At 40.3% G+C, this 17,300-nt stretch overlaps 1 protein-coding gene across 1 annotated transcript; it reads right to left on the bottom strand.

Annotated features, from left to right (window-relative positions):
* Positions 1–5,551: 5,551 nt before the first annotated feature.
* On the bottom strand, positions 5,552–6,502 carry LOC114301371 (uncharacterized). The gene is made up of 2 exons (XM_028246340.2): positions 6,317–6,502; positions 5,552–6,235 (listed from the first exon to the last, which is right to left on the bottom strand). Exons 1-2 carry the CDS (start codon positions 6,485–6,487, stop codon positions 5,582–5,584), a joined length of 825 nt encoding a protein of 274 aa, XP_028102141.2. The 5' UTR covers positions 6,488–6,502; the 3' UTR covers positions 5,552–5,581.
* Between the last annotated feature and the right edge of the window lie 10,798 nt (positions 6,503–17,300).

Here is a 17,300-nt window from a genome sequence, read left to right as displayed (position 1 = left end):
GTCATTCAGTTATTGTTAGTTAGTTTGTAATTGAAAGTTTCTCTTTGTTTATGTAATTGGGAAAAGGTAAAGTGGTAAACATGGGATCGACTGTGAAGTTTTTATCCACACCAGATGAGCATCATTTACAACAACATTTTTTTTCCATTTCAGACGAATGGAGTAATTAATTTTTATTAGATATATTTAATATGTAAAGTGTGTACACATATGTTGTGTGCAACTTAAGAAAGCAGACGGAAACTTTACGATTCACAGTTGAGCTCGATTAACGATTCAGTGCATTACCATTTTCATTTATGATTTGAATCCCGATTTGACAACTATTTTAGGTGGAGTTTCATCCAACAAAAGCGGAAAGCAACAACATTGATGACGCAATTGAGACACACCATGTCAATAACAAACAGAAACCACGGATTGATGATGTTCGTTTGAGCAAGGTTGAGACCGACATTGGCGAACTGAAGGAAACCATGAAGCAAGTGCTTCACAGCAATGCGGAAATAAGGGACATGTTGCTCAATTTCCGAGGGAAGGAAGCTGTTCACAATGCAAAGGTAAGCAAAACCAATCAGTACACATGCTTCACACAGTTCACAGAGGTTACTTGAAGATGAAATATCGTACCAGGTTAATGTATGTGTTTGTGTGATTAGGTGGAGTCGACTGAAAGAAATTGTAACATTAACATATCCTCCAGCATTGGTGAACTGAAAGGAATGCTGAACGAACTGGTTGCAGCTATATTGTCTGGGAAACAACCATTTACTGAACAGACACACATTGCTGAAATGAAGCAAATGATGCAGCAAGTGCTGGCAGGTTTATCGGAAACAGCACAATTGGCTCGCTCAGAGGAAAAGGGTGTTGACCCTACCATGGGAGTCGAGTTGCATGATGGCGGCGTGGTCTTACCAAATTATTATGGTAGCCCAAATGAGGGTAATGTTCAAGATTTACAGGGGGTGGATTGGGAGGACAATTATGTGAATGGAATGTTGTCCAATGAGATAATTGATATGCACGTTGGACAGTTGCGTACCGTCCAAGAAGTTGGGGACATGCACAACAACCGTCGCCTTGCGTTGGAGGAAACATACGCAAGCGAAGAAAGCAAATCTCTTTCAGTTCAGTTTCTGTCCATGAAGAACGTTGCAAAACAGAGTTTATCTTCGTTTGATGATTTGCAAACCTTGCCACCAATGCGAGGAGAAGCAGACAATGTGCATCCTTCTGCTGGTAAGGTTGCCCAAACATTGGGAGCGGGACAAATTGTAACAGGCACACGAAAGGGAAGAGGAAGAGGAAGAGGAAGAGGAAGAGGTGTTGAAGCGACAGACGTAGGGGATATGCATTCGTGCAACGATAGCAAAATAAGTACTCGACTTACTGCCGAAAAATTCCCAAGTCGCCACATCACTTCACCTTTCGTATGTTTCATTACCAATTGATGCCGACAGCATTACTGATCATAATAGAACCATTATTTGTGTTGTATTTTAATATTTGTCATTCTACTGCAAGTTTGCAGTAACAAATGTTGTACAATTGTCTTACAGATTTCGGACAAACTCCTGTCCAAACTGCACAGGTTGGACAAGCGGTTCCGTTCAGAGGTTAGACATCGCTTCACCAATTTTAGATGCATAAGGATGTGTTATGTACTTTGCAAATTACATTTCTGAACAGTGGTGAGTTAGTTAATTGTTTATATTAATAGGAGGAGTTGATGTTACTTGATTGTTTATATTGATAGAAGGACTTGATAACACTGGAGAGCAGAGAGGTTTTATCAGCGGCCCAAGACGAAATTGTTGACTCTGTACTTGACGACAGAAACAATGAAAGGTACGGATGAGTTTAGTACTCGCAATTAACCTGTTCCGTAGTATTTGTGAAATAAGTTTGAATTCCACAATTTTCATGTGTCGTGCTATGTTTATTTGATTCTTGTGGGTATCAGTTCTTTAATTTTTCATTCTCTATGATTTTGATGGGTTTATGATGGGTTTATGATGGGTTTATCCATGTCGTATGTAGGATTCTCTTTGAATTTAATGCAGTGGGCTACGGAAAGATCAGTGGCTAAATTTCCTGTCTGAAGTTTTCTTCTTTTGGTCTTATCCTGCACACATGTACCTATTGGGAAAATTGCAAACCACTGATATTTTCACAAAAATATTTACACATTCATGGAAACCTTTATAATTTTAATTATGAAACTTAATAAAGTTTACCAATGATTTGCAATTTTTTTTGAGAACTTATAATGAAGTGCAATTTTCCCTACCTATTTTCTTCTACTCTGCTTACATTTTCCATTTTGATCATTTTGGGATATTGTTGGCTCCAGTTTGTAAAAAACGTGTTTCTTTTTTTTTAACTTGCTGACCTGTAAATGAGCATTTCAATTTTCACATATTATTTTAGCAAATACTATTGGACATGTCATGAGTTGTAATATCTAAAACTTTGTCTTTTCATTTTGTTTTTTAAAAACTTAAAACTAATCTTCATTGGATTGGAGCCTAGTAGAATCAGGAATATCTGCCATAGTTGTACAACAGGAAAAACTAATCTTATGTTGTAGAGTTAAGCCAGATACGTTTAAGTTTTACTAGGCTGTAGGTTGCTTCTTACTGATTGATGTATACATTTTATGTAGGGACATTGTCGTGTCTATGAATCTGCATGAAATGCCTTGCGAATGTGCTACGCGATGTGACATGCGCACGCTGAAACCAGGGGCATGGCTATCCGACACTGTAAGTCGTGGCATCTGACAATTTTATTTCCACTATATTTGCATGATGGACATATCCATGTAGGGACATTGTTATTTCATATTACATTTAAACAAATGGCAAACCTTATTTCGCAAGTTGCCTGGTCTGTTACAATGTTCCAGCCAATCAACTTGGTCGCGGTTCAATTGACTAACGCACAGCGGCAAGTACACAAAGACGGGAGGCATACTGCGTGGTTCTTTCTAGTATATTTGTCGGTAAGTAAGTGTTTTAGGTCGGTTGTGTATTGCAGAAGACATATTTTCAGAAAACTTTGGCTGACTGAACTTTACACACTAAACATGCAGACTTTGATACTAAATCAAAAAACTCAACCTCTGAACCATGAAAATATGGTCAAATCATATTTTGGACATGACAGATATACTGGGGTGCTTGATGCATGTGAGAAGGTAATATGAATGTCCATCCCATTGAAGCGAGTAGATTTAATATGGACGTCGGTAATATGAATGTCGATCCCATTTACTTGAATGTCAATGTAAATATGAAAGTGCGTACATGTTCGCATGCCCTCTAAACAATGTCTTCACTTGTGTTTATGTTTATGTGTAGATTTACATGCCTTTCAATTATGGAGGAGTACATTGGGTGTGCCTAAAAATAGATATGGTAGACCGTGTGGCGTACCTATTTGACTCATTGGCATCCGCCACACTGGACACCAACAAGCTGAACACAGCAAAAATGTTGGTATGTCGGGCTGAATTTCACAAATCTACTTCCACACTGTCACATCCTTCACATAAACTAACCGTCTCATTCTGCAACAGGTTCAAACAATGCATGCCTTACTGCAACTACAGTTTGGAAATGAATATGCTGTAGACATGCGTACCTTTGAGGTGCGCATGTTAGAACAAAGGCCATTACAACAGCTGGACGAGTAATCCACAAACCCTGCGTCACATTGACTTCACTCTTGAATCACTCATTTAACGAACCTGCTTATATTTTACGAGAAACTGAATGTTACATTTCATTTGTAGCACTTTCGACTGTGGGATGTTTGTGATCAAGTACATGCAGCGGCCTGATATACCCAGCGGTCCACACAAGGTACATTGTACCGCTTAATTTCCAATTGCGAAATAAATCCGTTTATTCCCTACCGCTGTAACTGTACCTGATTTGTGTTATTCGCTTTCTGTACATAGTTTCATCCTTCTGTGCGCCAGAAGTTGGTGCTTGACTTCGTTATGGATGTGAACAATACAAAGATGGGCGAGTATCGTTCGTGCATGTGATTGATTGCAATTACAACAAATAGTGCAGCGATTTTATCATGGCCTGCCAGTACGAGTGTAATTTCGATGCCCAACCACAACTGGATTACTGCATCAGCTTGTCGTGACTACTTTTTAGGTCGCAGCTGTGATAATACTAATTTCCCACGCGTATTGATTGTACACATAATTCCAATGTTTGGGACTCGAACAAACGAGGGAAAGTAGTCATGTTTGTTTGCTTTTATCGTGGCCTGTACGTAATGTGATACATATAATTCCAATGTTATGGGTACAGTACAGAACAAACAATGCAATGTCATATTTGCCCAAATGACTATAGTAATGTTTGTCCAGTGCAATGTGATATTTGTCCAACAAACAATGCAAGTTGAAAGTAGTAATGTTTGTTCGCTTTTACCACATGAATTATGTTTGTTCGATTTTTTTGAATGCCATGATTTTGTCCAAAACAAAGCAAAAAAAAGCCCACAGAACAAACAAATAGCGGTGACTATAATGCACTTTGAAGGGGAATTGATTACTTCATAAAAATGCACAAACGGTGAAAAATTGCACAAAAAATAAAAACAACCATACAACAGACCATTAAAAACACAGAGTATTGATATTCAATTTTTTTCTTTGTTCAGCAAAACAAAAAACTGTATTGATGGAAAAGCACATACAAGGTGTCAATGATACATCAACAAAGAGGAGGTTGGAGACCAACGAAGAGAAACAAAAATAGAAGGAAAACAATAAGAATGTAACTCCAAGCCCATCGTCACAAAACCACATAACAGGGCAACCAGATGAAACTCCAAGGCAGCATGAACAAACTTCAGACCATACAACCATCATTGAGACTTGAGCCTGAACCTTCAACCTCCATTGAGACTTGAGCCTGATCCTTCAATACAGTTACAACAAGGCCCGCAGCAGACCTCCAATAACTTTCCCCAATCCAAGAGCAGACTTCCAATACAGCACACCAAAACATCATTCAAACAATTGCAAAAAGGCCAATATGCAGCAGCAGACTTAAGCCTATTCGTTGATCCCATATAGCAGCAGCAGAGTACATATATAGCAGAGCAGATTTGAAGCACAGCAGAGCAGCAACCAGAAATGAGCATGCTTGACCCCATAAACTAAGCCAGAGCAACAAGCCAAAAATAAGGCAAAGCATAGCAACATTGAAGCACAGCAGAGCAAAAGTAGCCACCAAGAAGATATGGTAATACCACAGACTGACCAAAATCCTGCATACCACAGCTTGACCAAACTCGTGCACCCCAGTTTCAAAAAACACCAAACACCACCCCCTAAATGAGACTTTGATACTATCCATAATACAATATATGTCGTCCACTGAATACTGTAGGCCTCTATAACTTTGCTTACAGCAAAGTGCAACCCTCACTTTCACCATCTCAGCCAATTCAGGCCCATCAACAATCTTATCATTAAAAAGGCAATCATTCCTACCTTTCTAAATCATTCCTAGGTGTGCAATACAAAAGAATACATATATAAACTAGCCTAGGATTTGGGGAACAGAACGCCTAGAACACCCCACTCTGATTGAGCATCTGCCAGCATGGCTTGGGCTTGGTCCAACTCAGCTTTAGTTGTCTGAATGGATGCAGAACGATGTCTAATTTGGGAGAGCATCATCCTTGCTTCTTGATTAAGCTGGTCGTGTTGCTGCTGCAGATGAGCCTTTCTTTGCCGGACAGAGGCAAGTTCTGCCATGAGTTTGGCTTCCTCAAGTTCAAGTGCTGAGTGTTGCTGAAGAATGGCTGCAGAGGTCTGCTGGCTGAGTTTGAGTGAAGTAGATATGGTGTGGGCTTCGTTTAGGAAATCCTTATTGGTTTGAATATCCTTCGAGCAAGTCTGAACCATCTCTGAAAGGGTTGGCCATTCTGTGATGATCTTGGCCAATTGCTTTAGTTGAATGGGGTTGAAAGGATTAGGGGAGAGGTTTACAACAGCAGAAAGACAGGCCAAGGTTTCATCAGGTTTGTGGAGAATGATTTCTTCAACTGGGGTGTTAATGAGGTTGATGAAGGTGGTTAAGGTTTGTTGAGTTTCAGCATCAAACAGATGTAGCCTTTGAGGCAATGGGGATATTTCGTCTAGATCTTGTTGAAGAATAGAAACTTCGGCCCAAATATCCTGGCATGGACCGACGGCCTGTGAACATTAATAGTTTGGTGAGAATATATGCTTGCAAGTAATAAAGAGTAAATAGGATGAGGTTGGAAATGGTAGTACCTGTCCTGATAACGTGCACGCAGACGGTTGGCCTTGTTCAGCTGTGGTTGTCGCATGAGGACGAGTTGTTTCTGGTACTGATGAAATGGCAGCATCAGCGCCTTGAGGGTGTTTCTCTGGTTCTTCTAGCAGGGGAAAGTCATGAGGACCTTCAAGTTCTGTCTCGCCCATTGGTCGTGGAGGTGAGTCCTGTATTATGTCCATCCCTGTAAATTGGAGAACAATACCAGTTACTTAAAGAGAAGTTTTTTTTTCCCAAACGAACAGTAACATTTGTATTTCTATTTACCTTGGTTGTGGTGAACTTCTGGTTGAGGGGATTTTGTGTTGTCATCTGTTGGAGAGGATTGGCTGTTGATTGAAATGTCAAATTCAATCCTCTGTGATTCTTTGTTTGACGTTTGGGAATTGGAGGGGTTGGATGGTGATGGTTGAGGGCTAGAGACAGAAGGGACAATGTGTTGAGGAGAAGTGGAAGGATGTTGTGATGCAGACTGTGTGGATTGCTGTGGCGAAGACTGTGAAGCAGGTTGTAAGGAAGTTTGTTGCGATGCTTCAGGTGGTGGTGGAGTTGGTTGTACAGTGGGTTCTGTGGGTACATTACTGATTGGACTGGGAATTTGATGAATGTGTTGAGGAGAAGTGGAAGCATCGTCATCATCAGCAGTAGCAAGGAGTAATCTCCTTCTTTTTCTCTGCACAAAAGTAAGTGATCAGTCGGGCGTGAATGCAAATTCAGATGCTGTAAATATGTAAAGTGAAGGCTTACTTGGTAGAGCTGCCCTGAAGGATTTGATGTTGTTTCGTCAACCATTTGGCTGAGAGGGATATCCCACTCACTTAGGTCTGTGCTTAGAGCAGGAGCAGTGGAAGGCTCTTCTCTCTTCTTCGCCGTGACCTCTGTCTCAGCAGGGGTACGGGTGGTAGCTCCTCTCTGTGCTTGTGTCTGCGCGGCTGCGAAAGAGTCTGCCATTAATTTCGGAACTGAGGGGGTGTTTGTCTGAGTAGTTGCATCCATTGGATCCTTGCCTTTACGTTGGTCCCTAACCAATGGTTCAGCAGCAGGCACAATTTTGGCTGTCAAGGGTTAAACAAGTTAGTGTTGTAGAGAAAAAAACAAAACAAATTGCATGACACAGTCAGGGATATGAAGTATATGAAGGAAGGATACCTGTAGCCTTAAGCTTGGAAGGCGAGGATATGCGGCCCTGAATATGAATACAAGTATCGTTAAGGCAGCTTTCAAGTGGCTTGTAGAAAATAATGGCAGTCATAAGTCCCCACCAATGGTCAAAAACAGCCGAGCAGTCCGAAGCAGGTTTGAAGAAGAAGGGGCCAAAATCTTGGAAAAGTTTGGTGTTCTCTGTCAGAATGGATTCAGCTTGTGTAGGATCTTTCAAGTGGATTCTGGACCCAATCTCCTCATGGATGGTTGGGTGGAAATAAGGATAAGGGATAGCTTGGGAAAGACCAAATTTCCTGGACCATTGATTGGGACAGTATGTCTCAAAACTGCAGCTGGATAGCTTGGCGGAGGATATGGAACAGCCAACCAAGACATGTCTACAGGTGAGAATGTGTCTCCAACTCTCATTTTGTTCTTGGACTTGCTCATTGTGTAAATCAGAAGGGTCTGTGAAGAGGAAGCGAAGTCTACTGGAGGAGAATTCAAAGTTTTGAAATGGCATGTACAGGTTGGAAGGTCTCTGCGAAGGAAGGTTGTAAAACATGGTAAGATGATTTGTGAAAGTGAGTTTTGAATGGCTGTTATAAGTGAGCAGTTGCTCAGCATAGGAGTGGCAAACAGGTTTCAAGGTGTTAGGTGGTGGGGGTCGTGCCTCAGGGAAATAGGCATACAACCAGGCCTGGAAGAGCCAGAAGGGGCCACCACAGTTGCCAGAAATCTTCTTGTCAACAAAGGAAAATAGGGCCTTGTAAAGGGTGGCAAGAAGATAAGGGGCTAAAGCCATAAGTTGGCCGTCTTGCATACACAAGGCAAGGGGGAGGTATTCTTTCGTGATCTTGTACCCAGGGACACAAAAAAGAAACTCACAAAGCCAAAGTAAGTAAAAAGCAGTTCTTTCTTTGTCATCGACAGGGGAACCACGCTTGCCTTGGTATTTTTTGGCAAAATCTGTATAGCACATGTCAGTGTTTAAAAGTAAATGTCACTTTTAGAGGCTCAAGGAGAGCATGAATTGGATTGCCCAAGATTGGCAGACCAGTCAAGTGAGCTACATCTAAGATGGTAGGGGAAATCATACCAAAATTGAGGAGTAGGGAGTTACTAGACTGCGACCAAAAGCATGCAGCAGCAGCAATCAGCCCTTTGTCCACGTCATAAATTTTAGTCGACAGTCTAATTGCTTCAGCAATGCCCTGGTGCTTCCATACTTCGGCGTCGTGACCTTCAATTCTTCTGGCCCAGCTTCGCCAATCAGAGTCTGGTGACCTCCACCCTCTGAGTGGGTTTTTGCTGACATTCCAGTTAGTCCACTTGAGTCCAGCTTGGTTGAGAAGAAGGTTCTCACCATTACCAAGGGGATAGTATGGAGCTAGCTCGTCTGGGAAGTAAGACGCGAAGGTAGGGCCTAGAGTAGCCTTAGCGACAGAGCTTGGGCTGGGCAATAGGGTTGCAGCAAATTTTAGAGGAGCGATAAGTGCTCTGATAGGGTTCGGGAAGCGGAGTAGGTCTTCATTGTTCTCCTCAGATGGAGATGGTTGAGATTTTTTCGGTGCCATGGCTTAGGGTTTTGTGGTGCTCTGGTTTTGAACGGCAATGGTTGAGAAGGAGTACAGTCTGGGGAGTTCGAATAAGAGGGAAATGAAGTGGTTTGAAGTTGAAAGGGTGGGTCTTTTATAGCTTATGATAGGGCCAGTATATTTAAAAGCTCTTATATTGGGCTGTACTTTATGTTTGTTTTGGGCCCAAACAATGGCCCCCTCGTTGAAGTTAAATATCATATGACTTGGACCCCCATGACCCCCTCTCTCTCTGATTGGCCACTTTTTTTTTTTTTTTTTCAATTTCTTATTTTTTTTCCTTCTCCAAACAGCAGCCCCCACGTGTGTGTGTGTGGGGGGGGGGGTGGTGGTGATTGGGGGGGTCTCAATCACTTCCGCAATATTTAACTTGAACATGGGGGCCATTGTTTGCACCAAGTTTTGCCAGTCTCTGTCGACAGATGGTCCACTTAATCGAGGGCATGTGGCCAAGTCTGAAGGAATGTCCACGACCTAAAAGTGGGCTCTCTGCATGTGGGTCACCTAGAAGTGATAGGGGAAGTTTTTACCACCAGTCACGGAGTTAGCGGGCACACTTTCAGGAGGAAGCATGAGACAAAGCAGGAGCCTTGCTCTGTCGACAGAAGTTTAAAACAGTTGGTGGCCATGAAATAAACACAAGAAAAGGGAGCTCGACAGATAGAAGTGGAGGTTTAGTATTGATATCCGTATACTGTTTTTGTGGCCCATCATTGCATGATCCCACACGTCTACACCATAACTGCCACTGTAACTGCCCCGACTTCGAATCTTCAAGTCCACTCTGCCAAATATTGACTCTTCCCTGTCGACCTTCCTTTTCACCATTGTGGGGCATGTCCCTCATCATTATGAGACAAAAATCGACAGAATATTGTCCACTAAACACAACCACAGTCCTTGCAAACTGGGTCAATGAACCGCAACACTTGGCCACTCACAGTTACTGCCCCTGACTATGAATCATCAAACTCTGCCAAATATTGAATTTTCCCTGTAATTTAATCAAAATATATTCAATGTCGGTAAACTTGAAAATACGTTTGAAATAACCTTTTTCTGTATTGTAATGACTTAAACACAATTGTTGTCCTACATTTTACGTAACGAAAATACACAACTTATTTATATCAAAAACAAAATATACATCTCGGGTTTATAATCAAAAAAATGGGAACTACTTTTTTTTAAAAAAAAGTTCACTCATATTTTCACCTACATTCTGATTGGATATTAGATTAAAAATTCCTCTTTGCACCTATTTTTCCCACATCCTCCCAACAGCTGCTCCATTCAACTAACATTGAATCTTGCATGCCACCTGACTTACACGCTGGAGCAGTTACTGGCAGTGCTCATGGATTTAGTGGCCACCCTCCAAGAGGAAACATGAACGAATTGGGAGTCTATCTGTCGAGGAAAGGCTAAAAGGACCTGGGCACAGGTGGTAACTTCAATTATATGCACTTCGACAGGTGGCAACTTACTTTCTACATTGTAACTTCTGTGTAGTTTTTTCCCTTCTACTTTCTACTTTGTTACAAACAACACAACAACATAACAACTTACTTTCTACTTTCTACTTTCTACTTTGTTACTTTCTACTTTGTTACCATCAGTTCATCGAAAGAAGTCTTCATCCATTTCATGCATTTGAACCAATACCACAATTGCTTGATTTTCTTCTTGAACTTGTCAACTTTAAATTACTGCTTCGTTGCTGTCCATATAGGCCCACCATAATTTTACTAACAATAAACCCATACTTCCATAGTAAACATTAAATAATTTCACAACAAATCAATACGAAGCGAAACACATCGTTAGTTGATAAACCACACCGCAAAAAACCCTTCAGTTAGATCCAACCAAATATGGAACAGAAACAAGCAACCTGCAATAGGAATCTTGGAATACAGACATAAGCCAATTTCCCACCCAAAACAACACATAGACAACCCATATATATCTCACCTCACCTTCAGTTAGTTTTGAAAATGACAAGTCACTGCAAACACAAATGACAACATCACTCTAAACAATATGGGAAATTTACAACTCGTGGCCTTGTACATAAGTAACGTTGTGCCATTTCCTGGCATTGTACATAACCAATTATTTACACGTTACGTACAGCAATCCATGCAAAATGAAAACTACATACATTATTTCCATGTGTTTTCAATAGCTAAGGGAATAAGTAAATCATACAAATTATATAATTACCTGATTCACCTCATCAATTGTGTTCGAATCATTTTTCCACACTGCTGCTTCAACACTACCGTATTGGCCCACAGGCTGCTTGGAATCAGGAGAAACATCAAAAAATAGTCGCCGTTGCTTAATGTGCGGTGTACTTGGATCCACCAACCCAGTTTTGCAGCGAACGGGCAATGACTCCGCATTGTACTCACGGTCAGTTATGTGGGGTGTATCTGCATCTGAGTTATTACCCACTGTTCGGCTAAACCGAACCTTAGGACACGTTCACTTTGTGTGCCCAATGCATTTGCAATTCCCACATTTTCTTGGTCTTCGACAGTTGGACGAGGCCCGTCCTGGGTTCCCTTTTGTCTTCACAACATCAGGATCTTCTACTCCAAATTGTCGACGGAATGAATGTTTCCCTTTGTCTCCATTCCCACCGTTCAAATTCCTCTCATATAACTCCTTCATCCGGCTCGTCATCGGAAGACATGCATCCCTAGCATCCTTGAAACCTTCCGTTGATTGCGAGGCATAGAAACACATTTCGTTGTAGGAAGAACACAATATCCCATACCGGGCCGTCTGTGTTGTAGTGCTATCAATTGAGGGTTGAGGCCATTGCTGGCCATCCTTGCTTGCAGCCCTTGTCCATCTATGCAGCACACAAGTTGGGGGAATTTGCGTTAAATTTTCAGCTTTCATAACACATATCATGTGGCAGCAAGGTAGCCCCAACGACTCAAACTTCATGCAAGAACATCTCATTGCAGCATCCATTGGACTGTGTGTTACTATCCATGATCTGTCCTTCACTCTGTACTTATGAATATAGTAGCATTTCTGACCATCCGGCAAAGGGAACACATCCTTCACATTCAACTTCCCCTCTTCTAAGATTTCATCACGGAACATTCTAAATATATTTCGGGTGAATAGCTCAGCTCCATGTCTCTCTATATCTCGCAATGGAGTAACCAATACCGGAAAAGTGTTATTTGTTTCAGCATCATCTCCAGCCTCGTTATACCTTATCCTTGCAAGAGCCCGATCATAGTGCCTAACAAATTCATATAGCTTCAATTTGTGTTGGAGGAAGGGATTGAAATAAGCATTCATACACTCCGAGCGCTGAGTGCTCTTCATCCCAGCAAAGAAATGTCCACGCATATATGCCTCAGCCCACATATGACGCTTCTCATATGTCTCCAACACCCAACTGTTGGTTTGAAGTCCAAATTCTTCGACCATTGTCGTCCAGCCATGCTCAAACTTTGTCTCATCCGTTTCCATGTCCATGCACTGCTTGAAAGCATGTGCAAAGCCACTTATGTGAACATTTGAAACAGCATTTTTCCCAAGATGCCAATTACATAATCGATGTCTTGCATCTGGAAATACTCTTCTGATTGCCTCTCGCATCGACTTATCCCCATCTGTCAGTACGGACACAGGTGCTTTATTGCCCATCGCCTCCATAAATGTTTCCAAAACCCACGTGTATGTCTCAATTGTCTCATTAGCTAGCAAAACACATGCAAATATCGTGGTCCTAAAGTGGCTAGTCACACCAGCCAACATGACAAACGGTTTCTTGTATGCATTGGTTCTGTAAGTTGAGTCAAATATCAACACATCACCAAACTTTGCGTAGTCGGCCCGCGATTTCGAATCTGCCCAGAACAGATTTTGCAACTTGTTATCGTTACACACATCATACTTGTAAAAAAAACGTGCATCAACATCAAGTTTTGCGCATAGGTAAACCAACGCACCCTGCGCATCACCATCCTCAACTTCTGCTCTACGTTCGGCTTGAATATGGTTGTGCAGATCCGTGCGGATGAAACCAACATTCTCATAAGACCCGGACTGATTTACCATATAGTCCATGATTTGGCTAGTCTTCACACCGACATTGCGCATAGCCATTGCTTGAGCTTTGTCACCGCTGTTTAAACTGCGATGTGACCTCAGATACATCACACAGTGTTGTTCCGCCAATTCATGGTTGTGGTCTGCGACGAAGTGAGTCACAACATACTTTCCCCCTTCACCAGCATCCGCATCGTACCGTATGCGAAATTGGGCTTTGCAACCTACTCTTGTTAGTGCCTTGGGAGCTCTACTCTTCTCAGCAACACGGTCCAAGTATTTTGGTAATCTCTGACCTTCCCTTGAACACAACCACAGCCTACTAACGACCTTTCCCTCTTTATTTGTGTTAAATTTGGATTTTCGTATACTAAATCCCTTGGCTTTAGCATACGCATTGTAGAAATCTTCTCCATCTTGGACCGAATCAAATTTCTGTTCCAGAATAGCACGTTCAACATCACCAACCATGTCATTGCGATGAGCATCGTCAACCATTTCTTTTTTCACATCGGCTCCGCCATCTTCAACGTTCATGTTGGTTGCTTCTTCATTGCTCGGACCAGCTTCGCAACCATGATCAGGTTCTGCCCGACTTTCATTCATCAAACGGATGTCATCTGCTTCATTTGGAATGTCATAATCATCACCTTCCCTTTTAACTTCCGCTGGGGCCATACTGCACATGACATTACTACCAACAATTACTTGATGACCGAAAATTGTTAACACAAACACAAACATGACATTTTCACACGGTTTACCTGTTTGTGCAAACACAAACACTCGCTTGAGAAACAGAAACAGAAAGGTTAGCTGCCAATGGAGGGGTTTCCGTTGGAGCGAAGCGTAGAGCGGTTGAAGTTAGGATGGGGGTTTAGTTGAGGGAAAATAACTGAAGTGAATGGGCCAGAGAGACAGAAAGAGAGACAGAGAGAGGGACACAGCTCCATACCTCATATCTAGTTCGAGAGAAGGGCTTCACTTCAGCAATGGAACCAACACAGCCTTCTAGTTACGTTGTTGTTGGAAATCGCCCGTTATACTGTTCCCTACAGAGCTTCGTCAATGGAACGAACCCAACAGGGGGTTCTCCCTGTTAATGGAAATCAACGGTTACACTGACTCAACCTTACACAGAGAGGAGAACAGAGAGAGATAGAGACGAAATACAGAGAGTGAGTGGGATGCAATCATGCAAATACAAGCATTAACCGGTTGCCCCGGTTTCAACTTTTTCACGATTAAACAATTCAATGGTCTTGATCAATTATTGTAATCTAACGGCTAACAATTGGGTTGCATATGGTGTGCAACCTTAAGGGGGTTGCACACTTAAGCATGACCCTAAATAATAATATCGTAATCACTTTATTTTCAATCAAAATAACTATTATTATTTTTATTATTTAAAATATTTTCTTTATATTTACTTTAAAAAAATATATATATTTCAAAATCCAGACACGGCACGTGACACCTGGGCCTTGCTAGCTCCGCCCCTGCTTCAGACCAACCATGGTGATCATTACGAGTATGTTAACGACCACAATTAATTTACTGGTTCTAACTCTGATTTTTTCCTCTTTCCCTTTCACAACTACCGATTGAACATCTGGGTTTATGATTTCACCATCATCAATTATATAGAGCACTAATTAACCACCGATTGTTGCGCGCAGTTGCGAGATGAGCTTTTTCGAAGCTTTTACAGACAATATGAAGAACGTGTGGACTGAATGGGAGCTACGAGGTCTAATTCTACTCAGCCTCATCTTGCAAATACTACTGATACTGTTAGGCAAACGCCGAACGTACATCGCCAGAACTTGGATCAGAGTCACTCTCTGGTCTGACTATTTAATGGCCGATTGGGTCGCAACACTGGCTCTCGGTGTCATCTCCAACAGTGGTCGACAAAATCCAATCACGGTCGGCAAAAGCTAAAAACTTTAGGAAAAGAAAATTTTAAATAGCATATTGGTTTTGTTTCTCTATTCTCTATTGTTAGACAAAAGTAAACACATCATGAAATTTTTTTCATGAAAATAATCATGAAAGATTTATGATTCTTGCATTACCTTAATTAGTGTGTAGTGCTTTAAGTGTAATTCAAAGGTCACAAAACTTTTATGATTTTTTTCATAAAATGTTTTTCATGATACCTAAAATAGCCAAATTAACCTCTGTATCAAGATCTGAAAGCGGAAGAGGTGGAAGAACCAGTGAGCAATGTACGGAAGGAAATTGATCCACTACGATCATAGATTCTCACCAACTCGACTCTTATATTGAGTGGATGCAACCAAAGAGATCACTCATCTTCCTGCAAATCAAATGATCGTCTATCAGCACAGGTCATGCATTCTCATAGACACGAATTTAAAGTGAAGCTAGAAAGGAAATAAGCAAGTCCATATGCATTGACGGAGAGAGAAATCCAAGAAAAAATATAGTCAGTTCAAGTCAAAAGATAAGCTATTCAGAGGTTTAAATGGAAATATAAGGAAATCCCTTTTGAATAGAAGACCAGAAGATATCAAGAAATGGCTAGTTCTGTAGCTCACAAAGGATTGCACCATCCCAAGGGCCAGGCGTACATGATGGTGGAAACATCCATTGAACACAGCACTAAGTAAATGCATGTATTAGGAGATACAATGAATGAACCAAACACAACCGGCAAGCAAAAAGAATCTTTTTTTTTCTTTCTTTTGGCATAGAAAAAAAAAAAACAAAACAAAGGCTAAAATGAAAAAATCCAAGAAAACCTTAAAAGGGGGAGAATACCAAAGAGGCAAAATTAAAGAAAGAGCAAGATCAGAGAAAAGGATGCTCTATAAAAAAAAATAAATAAATAAACAGACAATTGAAAAATAAAAACACAAACAAACAAGACCAAAAAACAATGAAATCATAATCAATGTCAGTTAGAACAAAAAATAGTGGTGTGAAAAGAAGCTAAAGGATAGGGAAAGAGAAAAAAAATATCAGTGAAACCTAAAAACGTGATAATAGCATAAGAAAATTGATCGTGATCCCAATAAAGAAAGAATCAAAGCTAAAACATACAAAAATAAATAAGAAAGGAAAATTTAAATAGATAAAAAATAAAAAATAAAAAATAAAAAAGTCATATGTAACTACATAATTTTATCATTTTTGTCTTTAAAAAAAAATGATTTATTTTCAAAATCATAGATAAAATTTAAGGTACGGAGCCTCAAGTCAAACAAAGTTGATCACCAAGAAAAAATGAAAAAGAACAATCAGGAAGCCAAAAATAAATAAATAAGAGATAAACTTGAAAATACCTTAAACATAGAAGAGCAGCAAGCAAAATTTATAGAAGGAAGATGGTTACATTTGAAATCCGTACACTTACAAACCATCCATTATGAAACCTTTTTTTTTTTGGATGAATGACCATCATGAACCCAAACTATGAGTAATCAAACAAAAACTTAATCACAACGAACACAGACTCAAAGTCAACAAGTTTGAAAAACCTATAAAACCATAACTATACCTACAATAAAAATTAAAAAATAAAAAGAGAGAGAATAGCATATACACAGATTAGAACAAAAGCCAGCTTTGGGGCAAAGCCACAAAGTAGTTGCTTTGGCCCCCAAAAATATCCTTAAAAAAAAAGGCCCCAAAATTATAGTAAGTATTATATACATCCAGAAAAGAAAGAACCAAAAAAAAAAAAAAAAAAAAAGCCTCACTAGAGTTTGAACAATCTAAAATTTTTTATAAGAGGTTTAATATGAATAAAAAAAACTCCAAAATTTTGAGGGCTCAACTTATATTTTAAGGGATAAATTACAAACACACCCTCTGAGATTTACTTAAATTACAAATTACCTCTATGGTTTTAGAAATACATTATGCCCCTGTGACTTGCTTTTCGTGTTCCTTTCGGATACGATAGCCCTACAGTTTAGACTCCCATGATTCTGAATCTGATTTCACAAGTGCAATGTGAAATAGATAAACACAAAAGAGTCTAAATCCGGCAAATCTTTTTAGAAAATTGATTTTGAATCAAAATGTCAAAAATAGACTACTTTGCTAGATTACAGAGTTGCCATCTAAATATTTTTGAGAAATTTAGGAAACCCGTGACTCGTGC

The sequence above is a fragment of the Camellia sinensis genome, chromosome 3 (assembly GCF_055761805.1).
Source record: "Camellia sinensis isolate YWXY chromosome 3, ASM5576180v1, whole genome shotgun sequence".
Lineage (NCBI taxonomy): Eukaryota > Viridiplantae > Streptophyta > Magnoliopsida > Ericales > Theaceae > Camellia > Camellia sinensis.
Note: the sequence above shows the minus strand (reverse complement) of the source record. Positions and strands in the feature narration are given on the sequence as shown.

What these genes read in the sequence shown, in the direction of transcription:
- LOC114301371 (XM_028246340.2), bottom strand. Translation starts at nt 6,487, where the DNA reads ATGGGCGAGACAGAACTTGAAGGTCCTCATGACTTTCCCCTGCTAGAA. An exon ending in CGTGCACGTTATCAGGACAG is followed by an intron (nt 6,236 to 6,316) that starts GTACTACCATTT and finishes TAATGTTCACAG; the next exon opens with GCCGTCGGTCCATGCCAGGA.